General features: G+C 38.7%; 1 protein-coding gene across 6 annotated transcripts; it reads right to left on the reverse strand.

Annotated features, from left to right (window-relative positions):
* Positions 1 to 14,219: 14,219 nt before the first annotated feature.
* On the reverse strand, positions 14,220 to 23,308 carry LOC140477833 (insulin gene enhancer protein ISL-1). 6 transcript variants are annotated; one of them, XM_072571637.1, is made up of 6 exons: positions 22,939 to 23,297; positions 21,969 to 22,158; positions 20,472 to 20,728; positions 17,914 to 18,200; positions 16,890 to 17,057; positions 14,220 to 15,402 (listed from the first exon to the last, which is right to left on the reverse strand). In XM_072571637.1, the coding sequence occupies exons 1-6, from the start codon at positions 22,964 to 22,966 to the stop codon at positions 15,286 to 15,288; spliced, it is 1,047 nt and encodes a 348-aa protein (XP_072427738.1). In that variant the 5' UTR covers positions 22,967 to 23,297; the 3' UTR covers positions 14,220 to 15,285. The 6 variants fall into 6 exon arrangements, with proteins under 6 accessions (XP_072427738.1, XP_072427739.1, XP_072427737.1 ...); XM_072571638.1 differs by lacking the exon at positions 22,939 to 23,297 and adding an exon at positions 22,371 to 22,883 and having other exon boundaries at positions 17,914 to 18,197; XM_072571636.1 differs by lacking the exon at positions 22,939 to 23,297 and adding an exon at positions 22,371 to 22,879.
* Positions 23,309 to 23,362: the final 54 nt, after the last annotated feature.

A 23,362-nucleotide genomic window follows, 5' to 3' on the forward strand; every position in this document is an offset into this window, starting at 1 on the left:
TCCGCACAAATGGATCCTATTCAGAGTCTGTTCAATGATGTGTTCTGTGTAACTTGTGCATTTGTCACCAGTGCATTGCATTGTGAAGTGCACAATTCAGCCAAAAACGATGTTCTGAACTGTTAATATAGTGGGTCAGTATTGTAGGATAGTGTATGAAGGTTGAGCATAGACATAGCCATAAAAGATCTTATGACACAATTTTGAAATAGAGCAGAAATGGATACGTTCTCCAGACCATATCTATCCTCCAACTAATGTAATTAAAACAGAATATGTACACATTCTCTCACTCATGTTTATAGGATACATACTAACTGTGACATTTCTTACATCGTAACAACAACTGCACATCAAAAATACTTCATGCACAATAAACTGCTTTGAGATATCTTGAAGTTATGAAAATCACATTGTAAGTGTAAATCATTCCTCATTGCCTTTCATTAAAGAATTAGCTGCCCTTGTCTTTCTTTTTTCAATTTTTAAAGAAAATAAATAACTAATTATTCAGTTAGTTATTGACTTTCAATTGATATTTAGCTGGCATTTACAATTTAGTGATCACAGCTCCACATTTCTTAAATGTATAAACAGTGAGCTCTGCTTTTCCCCATTAAACAACTACACAAATAGACAGCATGACTATATGTGCCCACCTCTGATACCATAACAAATATGTTTAATACTGTTAAAAATCACACAACACCAGGTTATAGTCCAACAGATTTATTTGGAAGGACTAGCTTCTCGAGCACTGCTCCTTCATCAGGTGGTTGAAGGAGCAGCGCTCCGAAAGTCAGTGCTTCCAAATAAACTTGTTGGACTATAACCTGGTGTTGTGTGATTTTTAACTTTGTAAACCCCAATCCAACACCGGCATCTCCAAATCATGTTTTATACCATACCACACAGAAAGAAAAAGTTTGAATTTAGAAGCACCTTTCTCAGCTTTTGTGCATGTGAAAGACAGCAGAGTCTCAATTACACAAATATAAAATATAGCACTAAAAGAAATAAATCCGGAGAACTGGGGAAACTAGTAGAATGGTCCTTCTGTTAAACAGCAGATAGAACAGGTCAGGAACTATAGACCAATTTGCTTAATGTCAGTGATAGATTGGGAGGTAGTTGCAAACCATTGTTAGCTCTGGAAGCTAATATTTGGACAGGCATTAAAAGATGCAAGCAGAATTGGAAAGACCCTGTTTGGATTATTGTGAACTATTTGTTTCTGTAAGAGGTATATAGAAAGAGCTGTAACTATTTGACAATCTGGTGCTTTACAGCTAATGAAAAATAGTCACTGTTGTAATGTATAAAATAGCCATATGACTGTAACATTATATTTATCATTCATCCAACTTCAAGTATTGTTTTAAATTGTTGTCCTTCTTTCTTATATACTATGTTTGAACTAAGTACCTTTCAGCAACAAAGCATGAAGTTTCAGATATGTTTGTGAAGTATAAGTGGTTTGGAATGGTTAGAATTCTCTTGGTTTCAGTTAATTTTAACATCTGCAACAAGAAATACAATTATTAGATTCAAAGTTTTGAATGCATTTTCTCTTCTCCATTTCACAGCATTCAATTCATCATACATATAAAACTGCATTTCAGTAGAAAAAGGCTTTGCAGAAGTTAAATTATGATGCTCAGCTGTACTTACATGGAAATAAAACAGTACATCATAAATTTTAATCATATGCTGGGAGGTTACAAATCAAAGTGGTGGTTTGAATGCAATAAGTTTCAAAATGTCCCCATCAATACCACAACAGACAAATAGCATATATGGTATCACAATTTATAAATACATTGGGCAAACAGTGTGAGATTTTATGATATATATTATATATTTTACTTAGCTTTCCACTGGAGTTAAATTCCAACCCAGCAAAATGAAGAAATATATCAGAAAATGCAATATTTAATCATACTTCCAGGGACGTTCCAGACTTAATTTACTGAATTTAGAAATGTAAAAGTAATTGGTTCATGATAGTAAGGAATTTCAATTTTCTCAACATTAACTAGAATAATCATTTTGTGAAAGGTTTGGAGGGAGCAGAATTTTTCAAATGCATCCCAGAAACTTTTTAAGCCAATATATAGAAGGCCCTACAAGAGAGGGGGTGGTCCTAGACTTAATTTTAGACAACAAAGCTGAGTAAGTGGTTGAAGTATCAGTGGGATAGCATCTTGCAGACAACAATCGTAACTCTATTAGCTTGAAACAGACAGTGGATGAGACCATCAAATCCTGTGAACCCTGGATATCAAGGGATATGCAGCACTGGATTAAGCAAAAAAAGTGAGATTTATGGCAGATACTGAGATTTTAGAAGCTATAGAGAAATGTTGAATGGGTAAGAGGGAACTTAAAATGGAGATTAAGAAAGCTGAAATGGGATATGAAAGGATATTGGCAGATTAAGTAAAGAAAAATCCTAAATTGTTTACAGGTATATTAAGGATAAAAGAATCATGAATAGGACTCATTAAAGACTATAGTAGTAATTGGTCCATGAACCCAGAGGATGCAAGTGGAGTTCTAAATGAATATTTTGGATTGGTGTTCACTAGTGAGAGGGACAATCTGAGTTTAGAAACCGGGGAGAATGTTTATGATATATATAAGATAATATCAAAGATAGAGAGGAGATTCTGAGTAGTCTGGCAGGCTTAAAAGTAGTTAACTATCTAGGGCTGGATGAATTGCATCCCTGCTTGTTGAATGAGGCAAGGGAGGAAATAGCATGACAGTTGCAAACATTTTCAATTCCTCTCTGGCCACAGGAGAGGTGCCAGAGGACTAGAGGATAGCCAAACTGGTACTGCTATTCAAGAAGAGAGAAAGAGCTAAACCAGGAAACTATAGGACATCAATCTAACCTCAGTGATGGGGAAACTATTGGAAGCAATTCTGAGGCACACAATTAATCTTTATTTGGAGAGCAGAGATTAATAAAGAACAGTGAATGTCATTTTGTTAAGGGAAGTTTGTGTCCAACCAACTTGACTGAATTTTTCAAAGAGGTGATCAAGTTTGCAGATAAGGGCAGTACTTTTGATGTTATCTACTTGGACTTCAGAGCTGAAAGATGTGTTGCTGGAAAAGCGCAGAAGGTCAGGCATCATCCAAGGAGCAGGAGAATCGATGTTTCGGGCATAAGACCTTCTTCAGGACTTCAGCAAGGCTTTTGATAATGTCCCTCATGGGAGACTAATAACAACAGTAAGGGCTCATGAGATCCAAGGAAATTTGGCAAATTAGATCAACAGTTTGCTGAGTTGCAGGAAGCAGAGGGTGATGACTGAGGGGTGCTCTTCCACTGGAAGTATGCATCCAGTGGGGTCCCAAAACAGTAAACATTGTGACCCTCACTGTTTGTTGAATGTATGCTAAATATAGACATAAATGTTGGAGGGTTGATCAGTAAGTTCACAGATAATGCAAAAGTTGGTAGAGTGGTAAACAGTGAAGAAGGCAGTCTTAGAATACAGAAAGATATAGATGGGCTGGTCAGATGGGTTGATCACTGGCAAATGGAATCCAATCCAGATAAATGTGAGGTTATGCATTTCGGCAAGACAAGGAAAAGGAATGTTCATGAACTGTAGATTCCTGAGAAATGCAGAGGATCAACGGGATCTTGGTATATATGCACATCAGTCCCTTAAGGTATCAGGACAGGTGGATAAAGTGGTTAAGGAGGCAAATGGTAAACTTGCTTTATGAGCCAAGGCATGGAATTTAACAGCAGGGAGGTTATGCCAGAACTGTTCCATACATTCAGGCGAGGATGAGAGATAAGGCGCAGAAGTAAAATTCTGTTCCTTGAGTTCAGTATTTCAGCTTGCTAATGATGCTGCACCACTTCAATAAGCACAGCTTGACCTGTTTACTTTCTTTCTCATCAACTGAGGCAGAGGAATGCCTTTGACTCTACAAAAAGTATGTCTTGGATGTTTCACCATCATAGTACATGGACTCTTTAATTACCGTAATTTACCTTTTAATTACACTAACTTATGCAATCAAACATGACTCTCAAGTAAAATATTGTGGTTATTTTGCATAATTGCTACATGGCATTTATGTTAATAAATCTTGCTAGACCATAGTTTCATCTGTTTTGTATTTATTTATTGTAATATTTGTTATAAGACGTCATTTTATTTGTTAACCTTTCTGCTTTCAGGTACACATTGCACTGCGTTTGATGTTATTACAAATACATTTGCGCTTAAAAACATCTCAATTACATCAAAGGGCAACAGTATGGCATTTAGTCCTCTAACTGGTGTTGAGATAGGGAACGCCTACCTTCGAAGGTATTTCAACCCATCGTACACTCAGGTTTGAAGTTTACTTAAAAAAAACCTTCTGTTGTAGGTTCCACATGTAATGAACATTGTAAATGTAGTAACATTCACATTTGGTTTGCATCTTACGTAATGTCAAATTTCAACGACCATGTGCTTTTGAAATTTTATGAATAAAGTATAATTTGAGGAAAATGTTTAATTGGTAACCAATGACACAATGCGCCTTCAGTTGTTGTGATTCACATGCTGGAGTTGAAGGAGTGCAGGAACCTTTAGACGGTAAAGGGAATCTCCGAAACAGTTCCAACATAGCCACCGACCTCCGGGCGGAGTGCTTTTCCTGCTCTTGCAGATCCCGGTCGAGGTTGATCGGAGACGAGGGATCCGCAATAGCTGACTCAAAGGGATTGGAACCCAAGGGGCTCTATTGGCTGCTCATGAAATCCACAAGGATCAAGGGTTTCAACCGCACCAGAGTAATCCAGATTCTGTATGTTGGATAATGCCAATTGCGAGTGCATTACAGAATTCATGTTAGGATTCTTTCAACATACATGTGCCTGCTCTGCTGATGGGCGTCAGAATGGTCTGTAGAACCATTTATGGATTTGAAAACCGAAAAGGTGATCCATCTGAAGTGATTTTCTCAGTTGGTGATTGCTTAAATTCTCGTTCCACGGACAACATATTGTTCTAAACATGTATTAAATATCATTATCAATTTGAGTCATGAATTTAGCGTTTATTATTTTAGAAATAATTGCAAAACATTGCAGAATATCGGAGATTTTCAATTAAGTTACAATTTGAGACCTTAAGTATACTTGACATCTCAATGTGTTGCAGTGCGCCTTCGGTGTATACCGATCTGCTTCCAGTGATGACAATTATCTTACCTATTTATTCTGGTATGAAGTCTATAATGACAGCTTGTGAAAGCTGATCCAATGGGACAGAAGTCATCATGTAAAGTAGCTGTTCAACTCTCCTGAGTGGCAATACAGTAATACAGCGAGCAGCCTATGCTCTTAAGCATCTTCAGAGAGCAATTATTTTCCCAAGGCGATAAATATAGGAGGTTCTATTTCTGTTGCAGTCTCGTTCTTTGACACTCTTAACAGCTTCAGTATGTCTTGCACAAATCTTTCCAGCCCCTTTATTTTATATCGCAATATTTCGAGTGACTAGCGTAGTGTTGGGACGCAATGTAACACGAGGAAGACCAAGTTACCTGAACAATGATTGACTATTTTTAAATACTTCCTATTTGCTCTGTGTAATCAAGGAAGTAGCGACACTTTATCCCTGATCTTGTGTCAAGTAGTACAGTAGAAACATAGGTTATATTAAATGCCTCTTAATGATGCAAAGGAATTGGATTGGCTAGAGAGTAAAAACAAACAAAAAATCCTGAAAATAACCCGCAGCTTGAACAGCGGAATAATAAATAGGAGCAAAATACTGTTGGTGGTGGAATTCTAACAGGAAAAAAAAACTAGTATCGGAAACACTCGTCATGTCTCGCAGTATCTTTGGAGAGAGAAGCAGAGTTCGCATTTCAAGTCGAAAAGAATTCTTCAGAACTGGAGGGAAGTAGAAATTTGATGCGTTTCACATTGTTTGGACGAGGGAGGGGAAGAAGAACAAAAACGAGAACCTTGGATAGACTGGATAGTGAGGGAGGTTACATCACAAAGATGTTCAGGAGAAACGAGGGAGAATGGCAATAATTATGATAAAGAAACAGAACATTGGTCCGAAGTAACTGTTAATGGCGGAATAATGAACACCTCTGTCCATAAGCAGTATGTCCCTCAGTTTAAAAAAAAGACACCAAATAGCATTGGCAGCAAGAAGCGGTTAAATTCAGTGTGAAGTCCAGAAGGAGAGAAAGTGCTTTAATAGAAGATGATGTACTGTTCCTTCAGTTTGAGTTGAGCCTTGCTGGAACGCTGAGACAAACCTAAGAGAGAAATATAAAGTGTGAGAGCTCCACGTCTTGCTGGTGGACTGAGCAGAGGGATTGCAGAAATCCGCATTTGGTCTCCACAGTGTAAAGGAGACTTGTGAGCAGTGAACACTGTATTCTGAAACTTCCTTCCTTACAGCACTTGAGCGTAACATACACAGATATTGCTGGAAAAACTCAGTAGGTCTGGCAGCATCTGCGGAGAGAAAGCAGAATCGAGGAATCTGAAGAACTGAAAAAGCGTCACAGGTTCCGAATTTTTATCTCTGATTTCTCTCCGCAGATATTACCAGTCCTGCTGAGTACTTTTTTCCCCAGCAATTTCTGTTTTTGTTTCTGTTTTCCAGCATCAGCAGTTCTTTGTTTCTTTTTGCTGAGTTCTTGAGTGTAACTATGATCACAGGGACCACAGCAGCTCAATGAGGCATCTCATCACCATCTTCTCAAGATCATTTGGGATTGGTCAATCAATTCTGACAGAACCAAATCGCTTAGATCTCGTGAACCAATCAAACAAAAAATAGAGAAGTACAAGTCAATCACTACTCCACGTGGAACAACATTTAAAAAACATTTGGACAGTTACATGAATAGTGAAACTTTTAGAGGGATGTGGGCTAAAGGCAGGCAAATTGGGCTACTTCAGTTTAGGACATGGACGAGTTAGATCGAATGGTCTGTTTCCATGCTCTATGATTCCATAAAAGAGTCTTGGTGGCCTTGGACAATAAGGAAGGAGAAGGTGAAAGGAAAGATGCTTCAGCTCCTGTAATTGAATAGGTATTTGACTTGGCAAAGGTTTCCTGATGAAGGGCTTTTGCCCGAAACGTCGATTTCGAAGCTCCTCGGATGCTGCCTGAACTGCTGTGCTCTTCCAGCACCACTAATCCAGAATCTGGTTTCCAGCATCTGCAGTCATTGTTTTTACCAGTGATGGAGCTAAAAGAGAAGCAGACCCGGGTATCACGGAGAACACTGAATGTTGACAGAGGAGGGGAAGATGTGTTTGGTGAGGGCTGGTGCGTGATCGTGTGCATGTGAAAGCTGATGGGGTGGAAGGCGAGGACAAGCTCTGCCTTCGGACAGAGAAACAGCTTTCCTGTTTCAGCTTAATGACCTCTCACAGTCTCCCCTTTCCACAGACACTGCTGAGTGTTCTCAGTACTTCCTGTTCTTCCCTCAGGTTGCCAGGATCCCAGTATTTAGGTTGTGGCTCGTAATTAAGTTTGAAGTACGTACCTCACATCAGAACTGATTATGTTTCGTAGTCAGTAACATGCCAGCTGACATCTCGAATGTACGCTCTCTCCAGTCAGCATTGCTTTAAAGTGTTCAGTGTTCCTTCCATATTGGAAGTTCCAGTTATACTGCCTTGACCTGAAATATAAAAGTGGGATGACTGCCTGGAAAACGAAGTTTTCTTACCCAATATCATTTGAGCTGGCATTGCCTACTTAAGTAATCCATTCATATGACACAGGGAGTTTGTCTTACATGCGCTGTTCTATATTTAATGCGTGAGGCGCTATCATTAAGTGATGTTAAAATAGCGCTGATGATTGACGAGGCCATAAAGAATAATGTTTGCTGACTTTGTGCGATAAAACATCAATATAGGTTTGCTTTGTAACTTTTTGAAAGAACTGCTTATATAATACTCCGGCTGTCTTACGGCTTTGTTCATTTGCTGTGTTAGGTGTAATTTCAAAAACCCCTGTTGAATTTGCCCTAGATTGCTTGGAACAGCGTTTATTTTATTTCAGCCGTACGCTTGGACCGCCCTGGCCTGCACGTTTCACACTGGCAAACGTCACCCATTAAAAAGGGTAGGTTCATCCGACGATTTCGCTCATACAGCACTTTTAAAAGGATAGTGAATAGTCAACCTCAAAGCATACCAACGGTAACAAACGTAAAACCTGACTCCCTGACTGAGGAAAGGGGGAGGGCGGGGGGGGTACTGGCGCAGGAATTGTCTGTAGACATAGATAGTATCCCCAGCCACGATTTCAGACGACCGTAATAACAAATGAATATCTGTCCTTGGCCAAACTCCCGGTAAAGAGAGTTAACCGTCGATAAAGAAAATAATATGTGCCATTCTAGTCAGAGACACCCGATCGTACAGTCTTTTTTTTTGGAGGGGGTGGGTGGCTAGGGTTTAGGATGTGATGATGGTAGATATGGGATTGGTCTGTACAATGCTCCTGGTTGTTTATTTACATTTATAGATGTTTGTCCCTCTCTTGTTTAAAAATGTCTCACAGCGAGGTGCTCCGGGAAATGTCCGCCATACTTCAGCCAATCCCAGTAGATCATCCCAATTTTAGATTTCCAGCATCTTGAATCCTTGCCTTTTCCATTAGATCGCTTCCCACTGTTCCTTTTTTACCCGACTGCTTGACGCTGACAACTCGACTGATAAATACCGAGTTTACAAGCGAAATCTATTCGCTGTATTTTTGATTTCTGCTTCATTTCACCTTAAGTGCTGAGGCCACAGGCACCGGCACAGGGTTGGTGTGTCTGTAAGTCTCAGTGTGTGTGTGTGCACAAGCTCCCGATTAACGCTGGCTGGGGAGAGGTCAGTGTCCCTTCCGCGCCTGGATTGCATCTCTGTACCTGTTGGCTCTATCCTGCTTCCATCACATAACACATTGTATTCCTGACATAACAAAATAATCACCAGGTAACCCGACAGAAAGAGTCAGGGTTAGGGAAAAATACTCAAGGGAAAAACCAGCACTGTGGGCCCCGGGGCAACAACATATTCGTAAACGTTTACGCAACATTGATAAGCATGCTCAAGAATAAGGTTCATATTCAGGCTAATGCTGGGGCGAGGGAATGCCCTGAGACAGTTACAAGTTACACTGGACTGTCCTGATTTTACCCAGCTTTTGATCAGGTCTGCTATAATCAACTCAGCAAGAGACTTTTTTTTACAACCAACAGCCTAACGAGCTGGACCTGCTAATGTTGCAAAAACAGCTAATTATGTCCTGTACATAAACGGTCAACCATCTCCTCTCCCTGGTCTATGCTCTTAATAAAGAACATCTAATGCGTTGCCACTTGCAATACTCTGTATCACCGTGGTCGGTGTTACTAGTATTTCGATGCTAAACTGACAACTCTCCCCCAACAGACACGACGCACATTCAATATTAAAACATGAGTTTGTCAAAGCAATAATAATGTTTCTTAATGTATAGCAGGAAAGGCTGTAAAGAAAAAAATATATCCAATCCATTTTTGTGATGTTTGAAAAGGTCTCACTATTTTACATATTTTCCTTTATAAAACTTTTGGGTAGAGTTCAAGGTGATCCCAAAGGGCTAAAGAAATATAGGTAAGTTTCACCAAGAAACCTTAACATTTACTTTATTTTTCAAAAATGCCTAATTTGTAAAAAGCTTTGTGATAAAGAGCCGCATATGATACTTTGCCGGATTAATCTCACCTTTAAGGTTAGAATGGGAAAAGCCAAGTGTTCAAACGTTGGATATCACCAACTTATTGTTCAGCAGAACTATAAACAGGCATTTTGAGAAGATGACACGGACCCCTCCTGCTCATCCATTCCCCAACCTCCCAACCCCACTCCAACTTTCAAAAGACTCGTAGTACCTATTACTTTACAATCCTGGACATTGTTTCAATCAGAAGTACTCAGCAGCTGTCCCGGTCTAAGGCAGCTGGTATGTGTTGATGATACAATGTGTGTCATGACACTCCTAACAACGTGGCTAGTTTAGTCAAAATAAGCAAATTAAAGTGAACCGAAAATCATTACTTAAATGGTCATGGTGTGGTACCTCGTAAACTGCAACCTCTAAGATAAACCAGTCTTATTTATTTTAAATATTTTCCTACATGTTCTGATTGCATGCCACTATAAATATATTTCTTGGCTATCCATCTTGTAAATGAAGTCAAATATATAAAAGCCACTTGGTAGCACAGGAAATAAAATTCAAATGTGCTCCTGGATCTTCCAGTGGGCCCTGAGGAAAAGAGAGCAGAATATTGAGGTTTATACTCCCAGGATTGCATGTTTTATGTCGACTGATCAGAACACGATGAAAGGGTTAGCAAAGTGAATACTATTCTCGCGATGTAAAAGTCTGCCATTGACAACAGTCTGGTGGCTGTGTCCGTGTGAGCTGTGGGTCCGCTTGTTCCGGAATGCCAGCTCCTAGCTCTGGGCATTGAGAACCTCTGTGAACTGATTCCGTTCTGAGATAAGGAGCCGCCGAGAGTCCAGTTCTGTCTAGACGTCAGGACCTCACAAGTCAAACTTGTTTTGATTAGGCTTAAAGATACACCAACCTGTTTCAAACGTGATCCGCGCCACCTCAACCCACCACCCACCAGCAATCCCGCCCCCCACCCCCACCCCATCGACCTCCGTCGCAACTCCCTTCCCCGCTTCCCACCACTCCCGCCCCCACCTCCACTTCCAGCCTCACATGCACAGTCTGAAAAAAAAATGGTAACAAGAAACAAAATACATCATCTTCCTTTTCCGAGGTGCAGTGTGGTCCCTCGAGGCTGAATATGTCACTAGGCGGATTTAAATGTTGTTTTCCCTTCTGTAAGATCTCCCTAAATATATAGAAAACCCTTAGGCTACGAATACAATTAGCAGTTTCACAGTCTTAAGAAAAGGCGATTTTAGGGAAGACACATCATTCTAAAGTTAATGGTCCCCAACCAATCGATGTCAAGATATAAATAACAATTTACTTTACTGACGTTTGTTCTAATATATTTCGAAGATAATTTGACCATTTTGATTTCTCGGAAGGTGTAACGTTATTACAAAACAATTATTTTATTACAATCAGCATTCTGCAAGCTCCATATAGGCAAAAAAAGCTTGTGAACATTTTGTAGATGAGCAAAGTCAACAGCAATGTTACTGTGAGATACACGGTTGGTGTTTGATGCTTCAGAGAAATATCTTACAGTTTACCATCTCATTTGAATATCTGTCATTATCTGTCAAAAACGTTACTTAAAAATGTTCAACACATAATTATGTTTTAGTTGCATAAAGGATAATCATTACATATTTTCCAGTTACATTAAATAGCTGGGTATGTCTTTTTTGTAAGTAAACATAACAGAGATCACATTCGCAAAGGGGTGACTTCAAAAGAACACGATTTGCGGTTCACAGCCGAAAGTGGAAGGGGACGTAAAATGCTTCAGTGAAGACGAATTACAGCAAAAAAATAATTGAAGCACGTGGAAATTGAAAATAAATACTCTCCTTGTTTCACCTTGTAGTTTTCTTTTGGTTCGGAAGCCTCATATACTGTGTAACATGTAGAGGGCTCGTCCATCAAGTACTCGGACAGCACGCTGTAAAGTTTGTTTTTGTGGCGCCTGAACTCAAACATTGTCATTCAGTGGCTTGTCCCACTATCAGGACAAACAACACAGAACAGGAACCTCCGGCAGAAAAACGCAGGCAAGTTCCCATTGGCCACGAAGTTAGTTCAACTTACTTACAAATTTAAAAAGAAAACTTTTTTTTCATCAAGCATCAGTCCATGTATATTTCTAAAGAGAATGTACATTAATAAACGAATTGCTTTCAGATCGCATTCATTCGCTGAGTTGTACTCTTAAGCTTATTGAAGCTCTTTACAAAGGTGTCAAGTTGCCCAGTACTTGCAAAAACCTATAGTAAATCTTTGAGAAGATTTATATTAAATGTCCGTAATGGAAACTAAAAGGCTAAAATCAATTTAAATCGCTCCCTCTCGCAATCAAAAAAGAGTAGGAACAATTGCTTATTAATTTTTGTATATGTATACAATACAAGAAAAACACAATTGAATGTGTGTGTGGAGAACGCGACCACAAAGATTAGAATATCGCAGTTCAGGAGAGAAGCAGATTTACTTTTGCTTTGTAACAACTCTGGAATGAGTTTTCGGATGTTGTTGGATAATACAATCTGTACTACGGTCTACAATATGAAACATTGCATTGCTTTTAGCAAGCCGAATCTAATCAATCCAGTAAAGTCTGCTGAATTTATTGGAGTCTCTTGCTCCCGCGGGCCTTAAAGGGATCTGTTTTCCTTATCTCGCTCTCGTTATCCCTCGATTCAACAATGACTTCTGAACGTTCATCACTGCCGACCAAAAGGTAGTCTAGCAATTTCTTCTTATTTACAACAGCGTCACTCTGATGTGGCCGGACTTCATTATATTATGGTTGAAAGTAAATGAAACTATTGGAGCAAAGAAGGTGGGCCTGGCATTTAATGAGATCTCAACCGCGAAGTTAAATTGAAAATACTGCAGAGCGCAAAGCAAGTGGACAAAGAAGGTCAAGAAGATAAGCACAGACCGGATGGGTAGCGAAGGAATTGTCCATTTTGATGGCTCATTAGATTGATTCAGTCGAGTATCGAATTCTAAATCATACTGATAGATTTTAACTGAGTGCCTATCCACTCCTGAATCTGTCTACCCCTGACATACCGCGTAGCTGCGATGTCGAACTGGCAAATGCAAACCAACGATTTTGATCAATGAAAAGAATGGAAACCTTTGTGTCTCTGAGAGTTTGTAACACAAATTTGGGAACTATTTAGTGTCAAAATTTATTTTGGTACTAGATACTAAATTAACATTTTAGCAATCAGCATCTAGATGTGTAATACCTATAAATTATGTGAAGAGCTAAGTGATAATCTTTGTGAATTTAAATCATGACTTACATGATTGATTGTTTTTTTTTAGGAAAGGAAGTTGCCAGACTCTTGATAAAAATCAATTGACCCCAGCAGTTGGGAGATACTGCAGTGATGAGAACGGATGTAAGTTCCCAATGGCTCTGCTGTTTCCTAGTAACTGATGCCATTACAACCATGTGTTCACAGAAATATTAAAGATAACAGTCTGTTAAAGACTTCGCTCAACAAGAATCTCTGTACCATCCTACAGATAAAACAGAGTTCGTATCAATCTGTAGATTCACACAGTAAAGAAACCCATATTTCCGAGATACAACTATTCACACAAACACAAAATAAATGGCGGCAGTTGCGTGTGTGTGTGTGTGTAGGGGGGGGGGGGGGGGGTTGGAGTTAAAGGAAAGAGGATTGTTTGTTTATTTAAAAGAATTGCAGGCCGCGGGAAGGTTTTTTTTAAACGGTCTGTTGCCGATATCTGCAGAGGTGATTCCTATCCAATTGGTTTGGTTAAGAAATGTTTAGCGGTATGCAGAGAGAGAAAAAGACAATACACGAGCAGCACCGAATGCCAAATTTCCTTTTGTTAGACATATCATATCCTTCTAAGGAATCATATCGGTGGAGCTCCAGACCCTTTATCAGCCAATATCGGCACTTTTCAAACCTTGCAGGCCAAGTTTACACATAGTCATAAACTTGCCAGCACTGGTCTCCAGACATTTGAGCTGAAGTAAACAGGCTAAAATCCAGCTCAGTCAGCGACCGATAATATACTAGCAGAACGATGAATTGCAAAAGGAAAAGTGTGAGAAATATTTTTCAATAATAATTTAAAACGAAAAAAAGTTAAGCAGCACTGTTTATCAGTCATTACCTGTTCATTAAATGAAATGTATTTTAAGGCTATAGTAGACATTCCCTCTGCTGTTATATAGTAAGACAAGTGTAGTCAAAGTAAATATTTTTGCTGTGAGTCTTTAAAAGGAATAGTGATTAAAATTCTCCTATTTAAAATCAGTCAGGCACAAAAGTCCTAAGGTCCTGTTTTTGACTGAAGCAATTTTTAAAAATGCTCTGAAAAAAAGCAGTCAATGTCCTAAGCTAATTTAACAAAATGTAATGGCTTAATCTGCAAAAGGCTCATGTCATCTTTCTGTTATCTCAAATATTTTATTAGTGAAATAATCTTGAAGATATATTTCTACATATGGCGTTTTTTTTATTTTACATAATCTTCAAGAAAAGACAGGACACATAAAATTAGACAGGATTTCCAAAGACCACAGTACATGTTTTACTTCAGCAAACATAAAATGTCAAAAAGACATGAAAAGTGGCAAGTCTGTTGACAATAAATAATAAATTATTTATAATTTTGCAGTACAAGAACAAACAAAATGTTTCTTTCCAGAGCTAAAACTGTTGTTGGTAACTGTTTTAACCTAGAAGTATACACATCTTTGGGACAATTCTGGACGGACACGAGTTCACACACAAATCCCACGAAGCTGTGGCGAAAAGAGGTATACCTTGTTGCAATGCTTGAGCTTTTTAATAAAAAATAAAAAAAATGAAATATCAGTAGTTGCCTTCATACTTTCATTGCAGGGACTGTAATCTCACGAACCAGCTACATGCTAATGATCTAGGATCCAATAGTCCTTAAATATAGGTCAACTAAAAGCATTGCAAAAATGCAACTATACCTTTCAGAACTGATCCTTTAGGACAGTCACTGAACTACTTAGGCTGTGGTACATTCTGCATGTCACGATTGTCTTTCCAGTCCACCTTTTGCAGATGTATTGGACTCTTCTGGATTTTTGTTTTGGCAAAGCTGACCCACTGATGTCCTTTCTAGGCAGCACCATTGAAAATGTTGGGACTATAATCTCTCCATTGGATCATCTTCTGTTTATGTGTGCAAGACTTTCAAATCACATCTTTCAGGATTTTGAACATACATCCTTTTCTATAGCTTCAAAAATGTTTTTGAATGAAGTCCCGGATGTCTGGAGTGTCTCTTCTATTTGCACTTGTAGCCAGATCCCGCTTTAGTGTCTGATTGTCGTCACAGTGTTGTCAGGGTACAACATTAGTTGTTTGAACACAGAGACTTCGTGCAAACGGATGATGGCTGCTTTCTGATCAGACATGGACCAGGTTGCATGAACTTTTTTTAAAAAAAAGTGTGGGCCAGAGAGTTTTGAGGGTCCAGGGTTCCTCATGGCTCTCTGTAGGGCTGCACTGAGAGTCCAGGATCCTCATGCCTCTATAGGACTTGCTACCATGCTGTTTGGTGTGTCAGGGAGTTGGGAGGACATGGACGCTACTTCACTTCCAGTGGAGTTAGAACCTGGCCCTCCCTCTGAAAAATTAACCTGTAAAAATCATAGCAAATCAATGATCGCTGGCCTCTTTAAAATGTTGATATCAATCCAAAGTCGCGCATATCCAAAAATAACATTCATTAAAAATATATTTTTGACCATTTTAACTACAGTTTTACAATGAGTTGCATTAATTTTGTCATTAATAACAATCAAATTACAATAAACAGAAAGGGCTTTTTGCTAAGTTACCTTTAAAGTGCTATGTATCTAAGTTGAAAACAATGGCAAAATCAAGGTCTCCTAGCAAAGCACAATAGGGCTAGTTACATTTCTCAGTGCAACATTTAATGGTGTAAAATTGTACATATTTTTCCAAAGGTACATAATGAATTGATATATATTGTGGAAGTTTATTATATATAATAAAACATTACATATGGATTTAGCCCCTTGAGTACTGCACTTTCTTTGCTCATTGAAGAAGGAGAAAATTTCCTGTCATTAACTAAATAAATGACATGAAAGTGCAGTGAACTCCAAACAAGAAAGGCAGGACATTTTCCATAATGTGTTTTGGGATTCCTGTAAAGGATTCAGCACTGGCCTCAAAGAGTTAAGTTGAATGAGTTTACAAAGCTTATTAATTTTATTATACATTACATGCATTTTGCAGACCCCTCTTTACCAACATATTTACTTATGTAATCCAAACATGTTGTATGTTAAGTGCTAAAGGGAAGCACAATTTAGGCTGTACTCCAATTCAGTATAGCAACTGGGGGTAGCAGTACTTTACAAAATATAAAATAGCCAGTGTAGCACATTCTGAATTATTTTAAAATGTGGCTAATTATTCAGTGACAATATTGCACTATCACTGCGATCATATAAAGCTGGATTCTTTATATTTACCTTTACAAAAGAGTTAGGTGCAATAAAGAACCTTCAGCTCCATTCTTCACAGGTAATCTTTACTTAAAAAAATAGTGGAAGAGACTTCCTTAATATCAATCCAACCAATTTTGTGAACACTTAACCTAAAGTTGAGGAGAATATAGCAACAACATCCATTTTGTTTCATTTTTATTGAAGTTCAAATCTGTTTATCTCATCATTCATGTGTCCTGCCTGCAATACTGTAGGTTCTCCTTTCCACCTACCCTTTAAAGTTAAATAATTAGTAGTGTTTCAAATTTGAAATATGTGATTTAAAATGCTTGTTTGACAACACTTGAAATAAATAGAAGTGCATGGTTCAGACAAAAAGCCATCAGTGTAAAATGTTAAACACAAACTATATTTGAATATGGGAGAAAGCTTGAGTAAACATTACAGATTGTTTTTAACCTTCTACATTCTTGATGGTCGTCAAAATGAAAATACTAAGGCTGGCAAAAGAGGGATTCTGCAATTTTTATATCCATGAATTGTCTATATATGGATTGGTGTGTTGCAGATCCCCTGATTGCAGTGATTTCTGGTGCAGTCTGTATTGTGGTAGTGGTGATGGTGTTCTGCATGTTGCTGGCACTCACCAGTTGCTGAAATGCAGGCTGTTCTATATCACTCTGCAAAGCGAAGTCACTCAAAACTTTCCAAGGTGGCTGGTAACTCTGCACCTCCACTGGATTGGCTTGCAAACTGCTGTCATGTCTCTCAGGACTGGCAGCCACCATTGGGGTCCCTGTCATCCCCTGGATATTCTCCAGAAACAAAGGAACAATCCTTACTTATTTTATATATAAAAGCACATATTCATTAATTTACCTTATTATTTGAGCAAAGCATAAAACTCAACAGTCACCTGTTTCAGACACCTTGCCATGATAACACTTCTCAAAATTATGTATGGCACTTTCTGTGACATGGCAAAAATGCAGTATATAATCTAGGTTTCCCAATATGCTTAGTGGTATCTTATTGAACCAATTCAGTACGCTTCAACAGTAAAACAGCTCATTGCAATATCATACATGAACTACAATGCAAATGATACCGAAAAGCCATTACACCCAATGTCATCACAGTACAGGCCAAAAATTGGTAATTTATTTATATGAAGGTGGCTTCGAAGGTTGAAACCATATGAGGTTTCTTCACCACAAAATATGTTCTTGTTAAGGCAAGAGATGCAAAGGGTAAAGAGGGATGTTCTAAATCTAAGGCAATCCAAAATCAATGCGAAACTTCTAATAATTGTATACTAATTAACCTATCCAATATTTCAATATGGGGGGGGGGGGGGGAAGAAAACTAACCATTCATCACTTCAAAAAAAGTACTATTAATTTGTGCATTATGCATTATGAAGTCATTCGGACTGAACATAAAAAAACCCGTAAAACATAAATTAAAAGGAGAATTAAATTCAAACATAATTGGATTTGAAATTAAAGATATGACAGCATTTCTGTGACTAGAATTCCAACTCATTATGAAGAAAAACTGGTGTTTGTAACATGGTGTATTACTAGCAATACTGTGAATCTATTAGCACAGAAATAGTCAGGTCTTCTGTCAAAGTTTCCATGAAAGTTTAGAGTGACTAAAATAACTTACTGTTTTGTCGTTGGGCTGTTGCTGTTGCAGTTGTTTCATGAGGATGCTCTTTTTCTTGTCCTTGCAACGCTTGTTTTGAAACCAGACTCTAATGACACGGGGGCTCAAGCCTGTCATTTCTACCAGCTGTTCCTTCATGAGCGCATCGGGCCTGGGGTTGGCTGCATAGCAAGTCCGTAACGTATGAAGCTGCTTCTCGTTCAGAACTGTCCGCACCCGAGTCGTCTTCTCGGGTTGTTTGTGAACGTGCGGCCTCAACGCGGGTTGTCGGGCAGAAATGGGCTCTGCTGTAAAAACAGGCAATACATCCTTAGTTTGCTGAACAGCGAGATGGGCAATAGTGCATGGTCTCATATTTGTTCTGGCAATGGCATTACACTTTAAAACCATCTTGAAGTCATATTGATAGCACTTGGTGGACCGGCTTGGAACAGGAGGAAAAAAAGCCAGTAGAAAATTAACGCATTTGGAGTTTGTCAGAGCATCTAATCTTGAATGAAGTGTAGGGGTTGAAGTGACAATAAAATTTAGTTATAAGCGATCTTCGAGCTGTACGACATAATGTCCTAAACTGGTTTAACTGCATGAGATCGAAAAGCCAAAACAAATCAATCAATATCTCTTGTATACGATGTTTATATTACAGTATCTGACATATCAATTACATTTAAATAAAACAGAAACAAATGTTTATGGGACAATGTTTCAGGTTCGGCTTCAATAGAATAAAAGCATTCTCTAGTTATCTGTATACTAATTACAGTCAAATCCATACGCATACATTTCTGAAAGAAGTCCATTGCTGATATAAATAAGTGGTTTGTAGGGGAAGACAAGCAGTTAACGGCTTGTCGCTTGTGCTGTAATCGCCGCTGTTGAACAACTTTTTATATTGCAGCAGTTTGGTTTTGCACTGAACAGAATCAGACTCCACTCTCTAGGCAGTCAGATATGTGATGTGATAAACGGGGCTCCCGCAAAGTTTCAAGGGTGTGATCAGAGAATTACAGCGTTTGATGTGTTTATGAAAGGTTCAGTGAACCGTGCAGCAGGTAAAATTAGATTTTCCAAAAGCTGCCCACAATTATGTTCCCCTGAAATATTGTTTTCTGTGAAAGAAGTCTCAATGGAACTCATTAGAAAAAAAATTTGTATTGCAGCAGTACAGTGTTTAGTAGTCATTAGTCAGTCATAAAACAAAATAGTCTTACTTTTATGAAAATAAATTACCGCATGGCATTTGGTGTGTTTTTAATATAAAAAGATAACGTTGTATAAAATGATGAGTGTGTTACCCTATGAGTAGGGGCAGTATCTCTTTAAACTTTGTAAAACAAAATCATCTCATGTTGTGAAAAATACAATCCAACATTATCGGTGGAATGCAATTTGATATTTAATGCCAAACACGTTTTTTTGACCAACGTTATATTTGCATAGCATGTACATTTGCAATTCTGGTCACCTCTAAAATACACCCTCATGTAAGGAGCAATAAGAAATCCAGCAGTATCGCTGTGTAACATTAAGATCTAATATTTACACTGGAATGAAACATCAAAGGCGACAGACGCTACTTGAAAAATCTTCAAACGTATCATTATGCAGATTTCAAATCGATTCTCTTTCGGAATGCAGTGCATTGTAATAAAGGCTGTATGTTTCAATTATTTTTAGCGCGTGGACTTTTTCTTAAAAGCACGTTCCAAAGCCCAAGCTAGTTTTAAAAGACTACACGAAATAATCGCTGAGTGATAGCAACTGATATATGAAATTACCAAGACTTCTTAAACATATTCGGATTATAGACATCTTCAAATGTCCCTCAAAATCCATGATTAATATTGTGAGGTCCATAAGAAAAATAGCAAGTCGTACTAATACATTCTACATGAACATAACACGCTGTCACTGCAAAATACTTCTTCCATGATACTTTAGCTGCACTCATGTTGAACTCTCCAATTCAGATTCACAGAATTTTTTTCCAAAACTAGTTTGTATAAAGATGGTTTCAGATTAACTCGCTTCAGTAGCAATACAAGCATTTCTAAGTGAAACCAGGCTTCTTCAAAATTTGAATCTCGAATAATTAAAACAGTTCAACTTGAATCACAAGGTAAACGGAGACTGTTCTTCCCCCAAAACTTTTTAAACTAGCTCAGTCATAGTCAGAGAGTCAAAGAGGGACAGTGTGCTCAGATTCATAATCCCTGCATTTGTTTGTAATTTATCCTGAATACCTTTAAATTTAACGTATACAACCAGGTTCAAAATGCACGGCACATGTAAAACATGCACTTGGAGCTCCGCCTGTGCACAGCTCCATTGTCAAGATTCAAACCATGCATTCCGGTTCCCCAGTGAAACGTCTCTGTAAAACACTCGGAAATATAAACTTTCCAACGTGAATCTGGTTGCGGCTGTACATAGTTTACACATTTAGAACAATGTTCAAAATGTTTCGTTGTAGTTGGATTCAACATAAAATAGTTGTTTGCTTTAGATGACGTATGGGCGGACTCACAAATAAACCCAAGTTTTGAAGGTGTACATACCCGCCATCTGTAGGGGTCTGTTGCCGTGCATAGGACTGAGGGGATCTGGGCCGACTGAGGCTCGCTCTACAACATCGTGATCAGCCCGGCAGAAGAGTCCGTCTTCCCGCAATGCGAATTCATCACCGGGGATGAGCTGACGACTGCACGCCACACAGCGGAAACAGTCGATGTGATACACCTTACTGCGAGCTCTCATCACAAAGTCATTCTTACTGAATCCTATATTACACTTTGCACACTTAGTTCCGTATAATCTGCAAATCAGAGATAAAGACATTTACTAAAGGATCAAAAGTGACACCCAGTTTGTCACAGGCTTTTGATACAAAGAACTAAAGTCATCCTAGACCCAAAAAAACAACCGAATGACTTGTGAGTTGGCTCTGCAAGTTGTCATACTGCAGAAAAATATAAATTAAACCAAATTATTCTTCCTATTAAATGGAAGACAAACTATATTTCCGAACAGTTTAATTCTCACGGTCACTAAACCGTGAAGCGATTCGACACAATATTAAAGCTATTTTAAAAAATTGAACCATGTACTTCATGATAGTCAAACATACAATGAGTTGGTACATTGCCCATTGGTAAAACTGTGAGGTTTAGTGACAAATTTTCAGATAGTATGTATTCATATTCATATATTAATCCTTGTACATGTTGTAGACCCATTTGATATTGTAAAAATAGGTTTTCTTTTTCTAAAAGTCTAAAGTAAAAATGTTCTTTAATTAAAACTAAAAGTGTCATTTTAGAACATTTATTCTCAAACTCGTCATTTTAAGGGTCAATGTTCCAACCAGTGACAGTGCATTTTAATTTGTTTTTCAATGTATTGTAGCAGCCTCCGTGTTAAACTTGATCCCCTCCGTTCAGTAGAAAATTATATAAAGCGTTTTAAAATCAGCATAAGAGCTTGAACATATGGCACTGAAAGTTATGACAGTATTCAAAAAAAGCTATACTGCATTGTAAAATATTCAATTGTGCTACAATAATTCTCCAATTGGCACAGCTTATTGCAGCTGATTTACATTTCGACGCTAATGCCTTATTTCTATCCACAATTACAAACGGTGGGAAATACACAAACTTAAACTGATGACGGTAATGGCTTTGTAACGAATTGCTGTCTCTCGTAAACATTTAATTCGGTGATAAACGCTTTTTTTAAAACACCCAGATTCATGGATAGTAGATCTAGGAGCGACAAGATTCATACATCCTGAGTACACAGATTCAGTGCCTACTAAAGGAAGCAGTCACAATTATCTAAATATGTGCATTGTTCGCTGCCAAATAATGGGCAATTTGATCTCGTCTACCCGCCAGTTGAGATAAGATAAGGCCAAACAGGTAGGAATAAAGCCATTGAAGGGTTAATATTGGAAGTTGGGGGTGGGGGGAGGAGGCGTCATTTAGAGACAGCGCAGCGCAGTTTAATGGAATGGGGTATGATTTAAAAAAAACGTTATCCAAATCTTTACTCACCGAATATAGTCTCTCTTGCAGTACGTTTTTCCATCCCTAACGAAGCAGGTACACGTTTCGTCCAAATACTGATTACACTCTGCACATTTCAGACAAGCCGCATGCCATTCCAGATCCGGAGAAACTCGAAGAATATACTGGTCATGAATCTGATTCCCACAGCCGACACACAGTGAAATAAGGCGTTTTTCTGTAAATTGATATGAAAAATAGCGTCGTAAAAAACTTCCAAAGATGGGCCTCTTCTACAGGAAATCTATTTGACTATAGTTTTGATACTGCTGTTACATTTACTGGATAGACCTGAGGATATGTTCCAAGCTGCGCTAGATCACGTTGCAAGTAAAGATTACACTATCTGGAATATAGATAAACGCACATTGCATTACCAAATCGACTTACTCTCAGTCAGGAACTGCACTTTCAATTTCATCTTAGCATTTTCAGCAAAAACGCGAACCGGGGCAGGTTTCTGAATTCCTGGGTTTTTTTTTAAACAGAATTTTTAAAAGCACACACAACTTAAAAAATGTGAAACTTAAAAATGAAACATTCAGGTATAAGTCCATGCATCTATACTTTCAAAACAGAATTTTGCAAATAAAATGCAAATACTTTGCAGCATCAAATTGGAGCAGAGATCCTGGGCAATCAGATGTATGCATCAGTGATACATCTGACAGGGCTCTGAAAGAAGCAAGCCACATGCTCAAAAACTGTTTCGTACGGTTTCACTTCAACTCTACTCTGCTACAGAGCTATTTTGTTCACACGTCTCGCTAGGAGTGGACATATAGTTTACAATAATGCAAGCCTTTTCATCGTTTAGCTGAACTAGAAGACCAGTCCTGTGCAAAACACGAAATAAACTCCAGTGCTAGAACGGTCAAGAGCAACGGAATAAAGTGATATGAGTTGACTTGCACCTGAATCCGATCTTCGAAAGGCAACAGCAATGAAGAAAACTTACTTTTGGGTGGATCTCCCATGTCTCCCATTTCTTGCTATTATGCAAAACTTTTTGATGTTGGTTATTTTTTCCCTTTGAGTTGCTTTTTAAAAGGAGTTGTTGGTAGTGGAGGTGGTGGGGGCTGGTGATGGGCGGGTGGGGAGGTGGTTGGGGGGGGGGGGGGGGTTGTTGGGGAGTTCCAGAGGAGCCCTTGGTTATATCCACAGAGTAGGGCTGGCTGAGAAGAGTTGCGGACGTTGCGGCTCGTTATAGCTAGCCACTGGGGATGGGCTTGTGCAGAGAGGCAGTGCGCGCAGTCCAGCCGCTCATGCTCACTGCTCCTTATCTCTCAGCCACTCTGGCTGCGTTTCCTCCAGCCCCTCGCCATTGGCCTGACGTCGAGCGCGCCTGACGTCAGACGCACGCCGTCTCCGACCACCCCCCC

This window comes from Chiloscyllium punctatum, chromosome 1, assembly GCF_047496795.1.
Source record: "Chiloscyllium punctatum isolate Juve2018m chromosome 1, sChiPun1.3, whole genome shotgun sequence".
NCBI lineage: Eukaryota > Metazoa > Chordata > Chondrichthyes > Orectolobiformes > Hemiscylliidae > Chiloscyllium > Chiloscyllium punctatum.

Coding starts and splice junctions, on each gene's coding strand:
- LOC140477833 (XM_072571633.1), bottom strand. CDS start 22,401: ATGAAATTGAAAGTGCAGTTCCTGACTGAGA. Junction 22,159..22,370: donor AGTGCAGTTCCTGACTGAGA/GTAAGTCGATTT, acceptor ATCAATTTACAG/AAAAACGCCTTATTTCACTG. Junction 17,058..17,913: donor AACAGCCCAACGACAAAACA/GTAAGTTATTTT, acceptor TTGTTTCTGGAG/AATATCCAGGGGATGACAGG.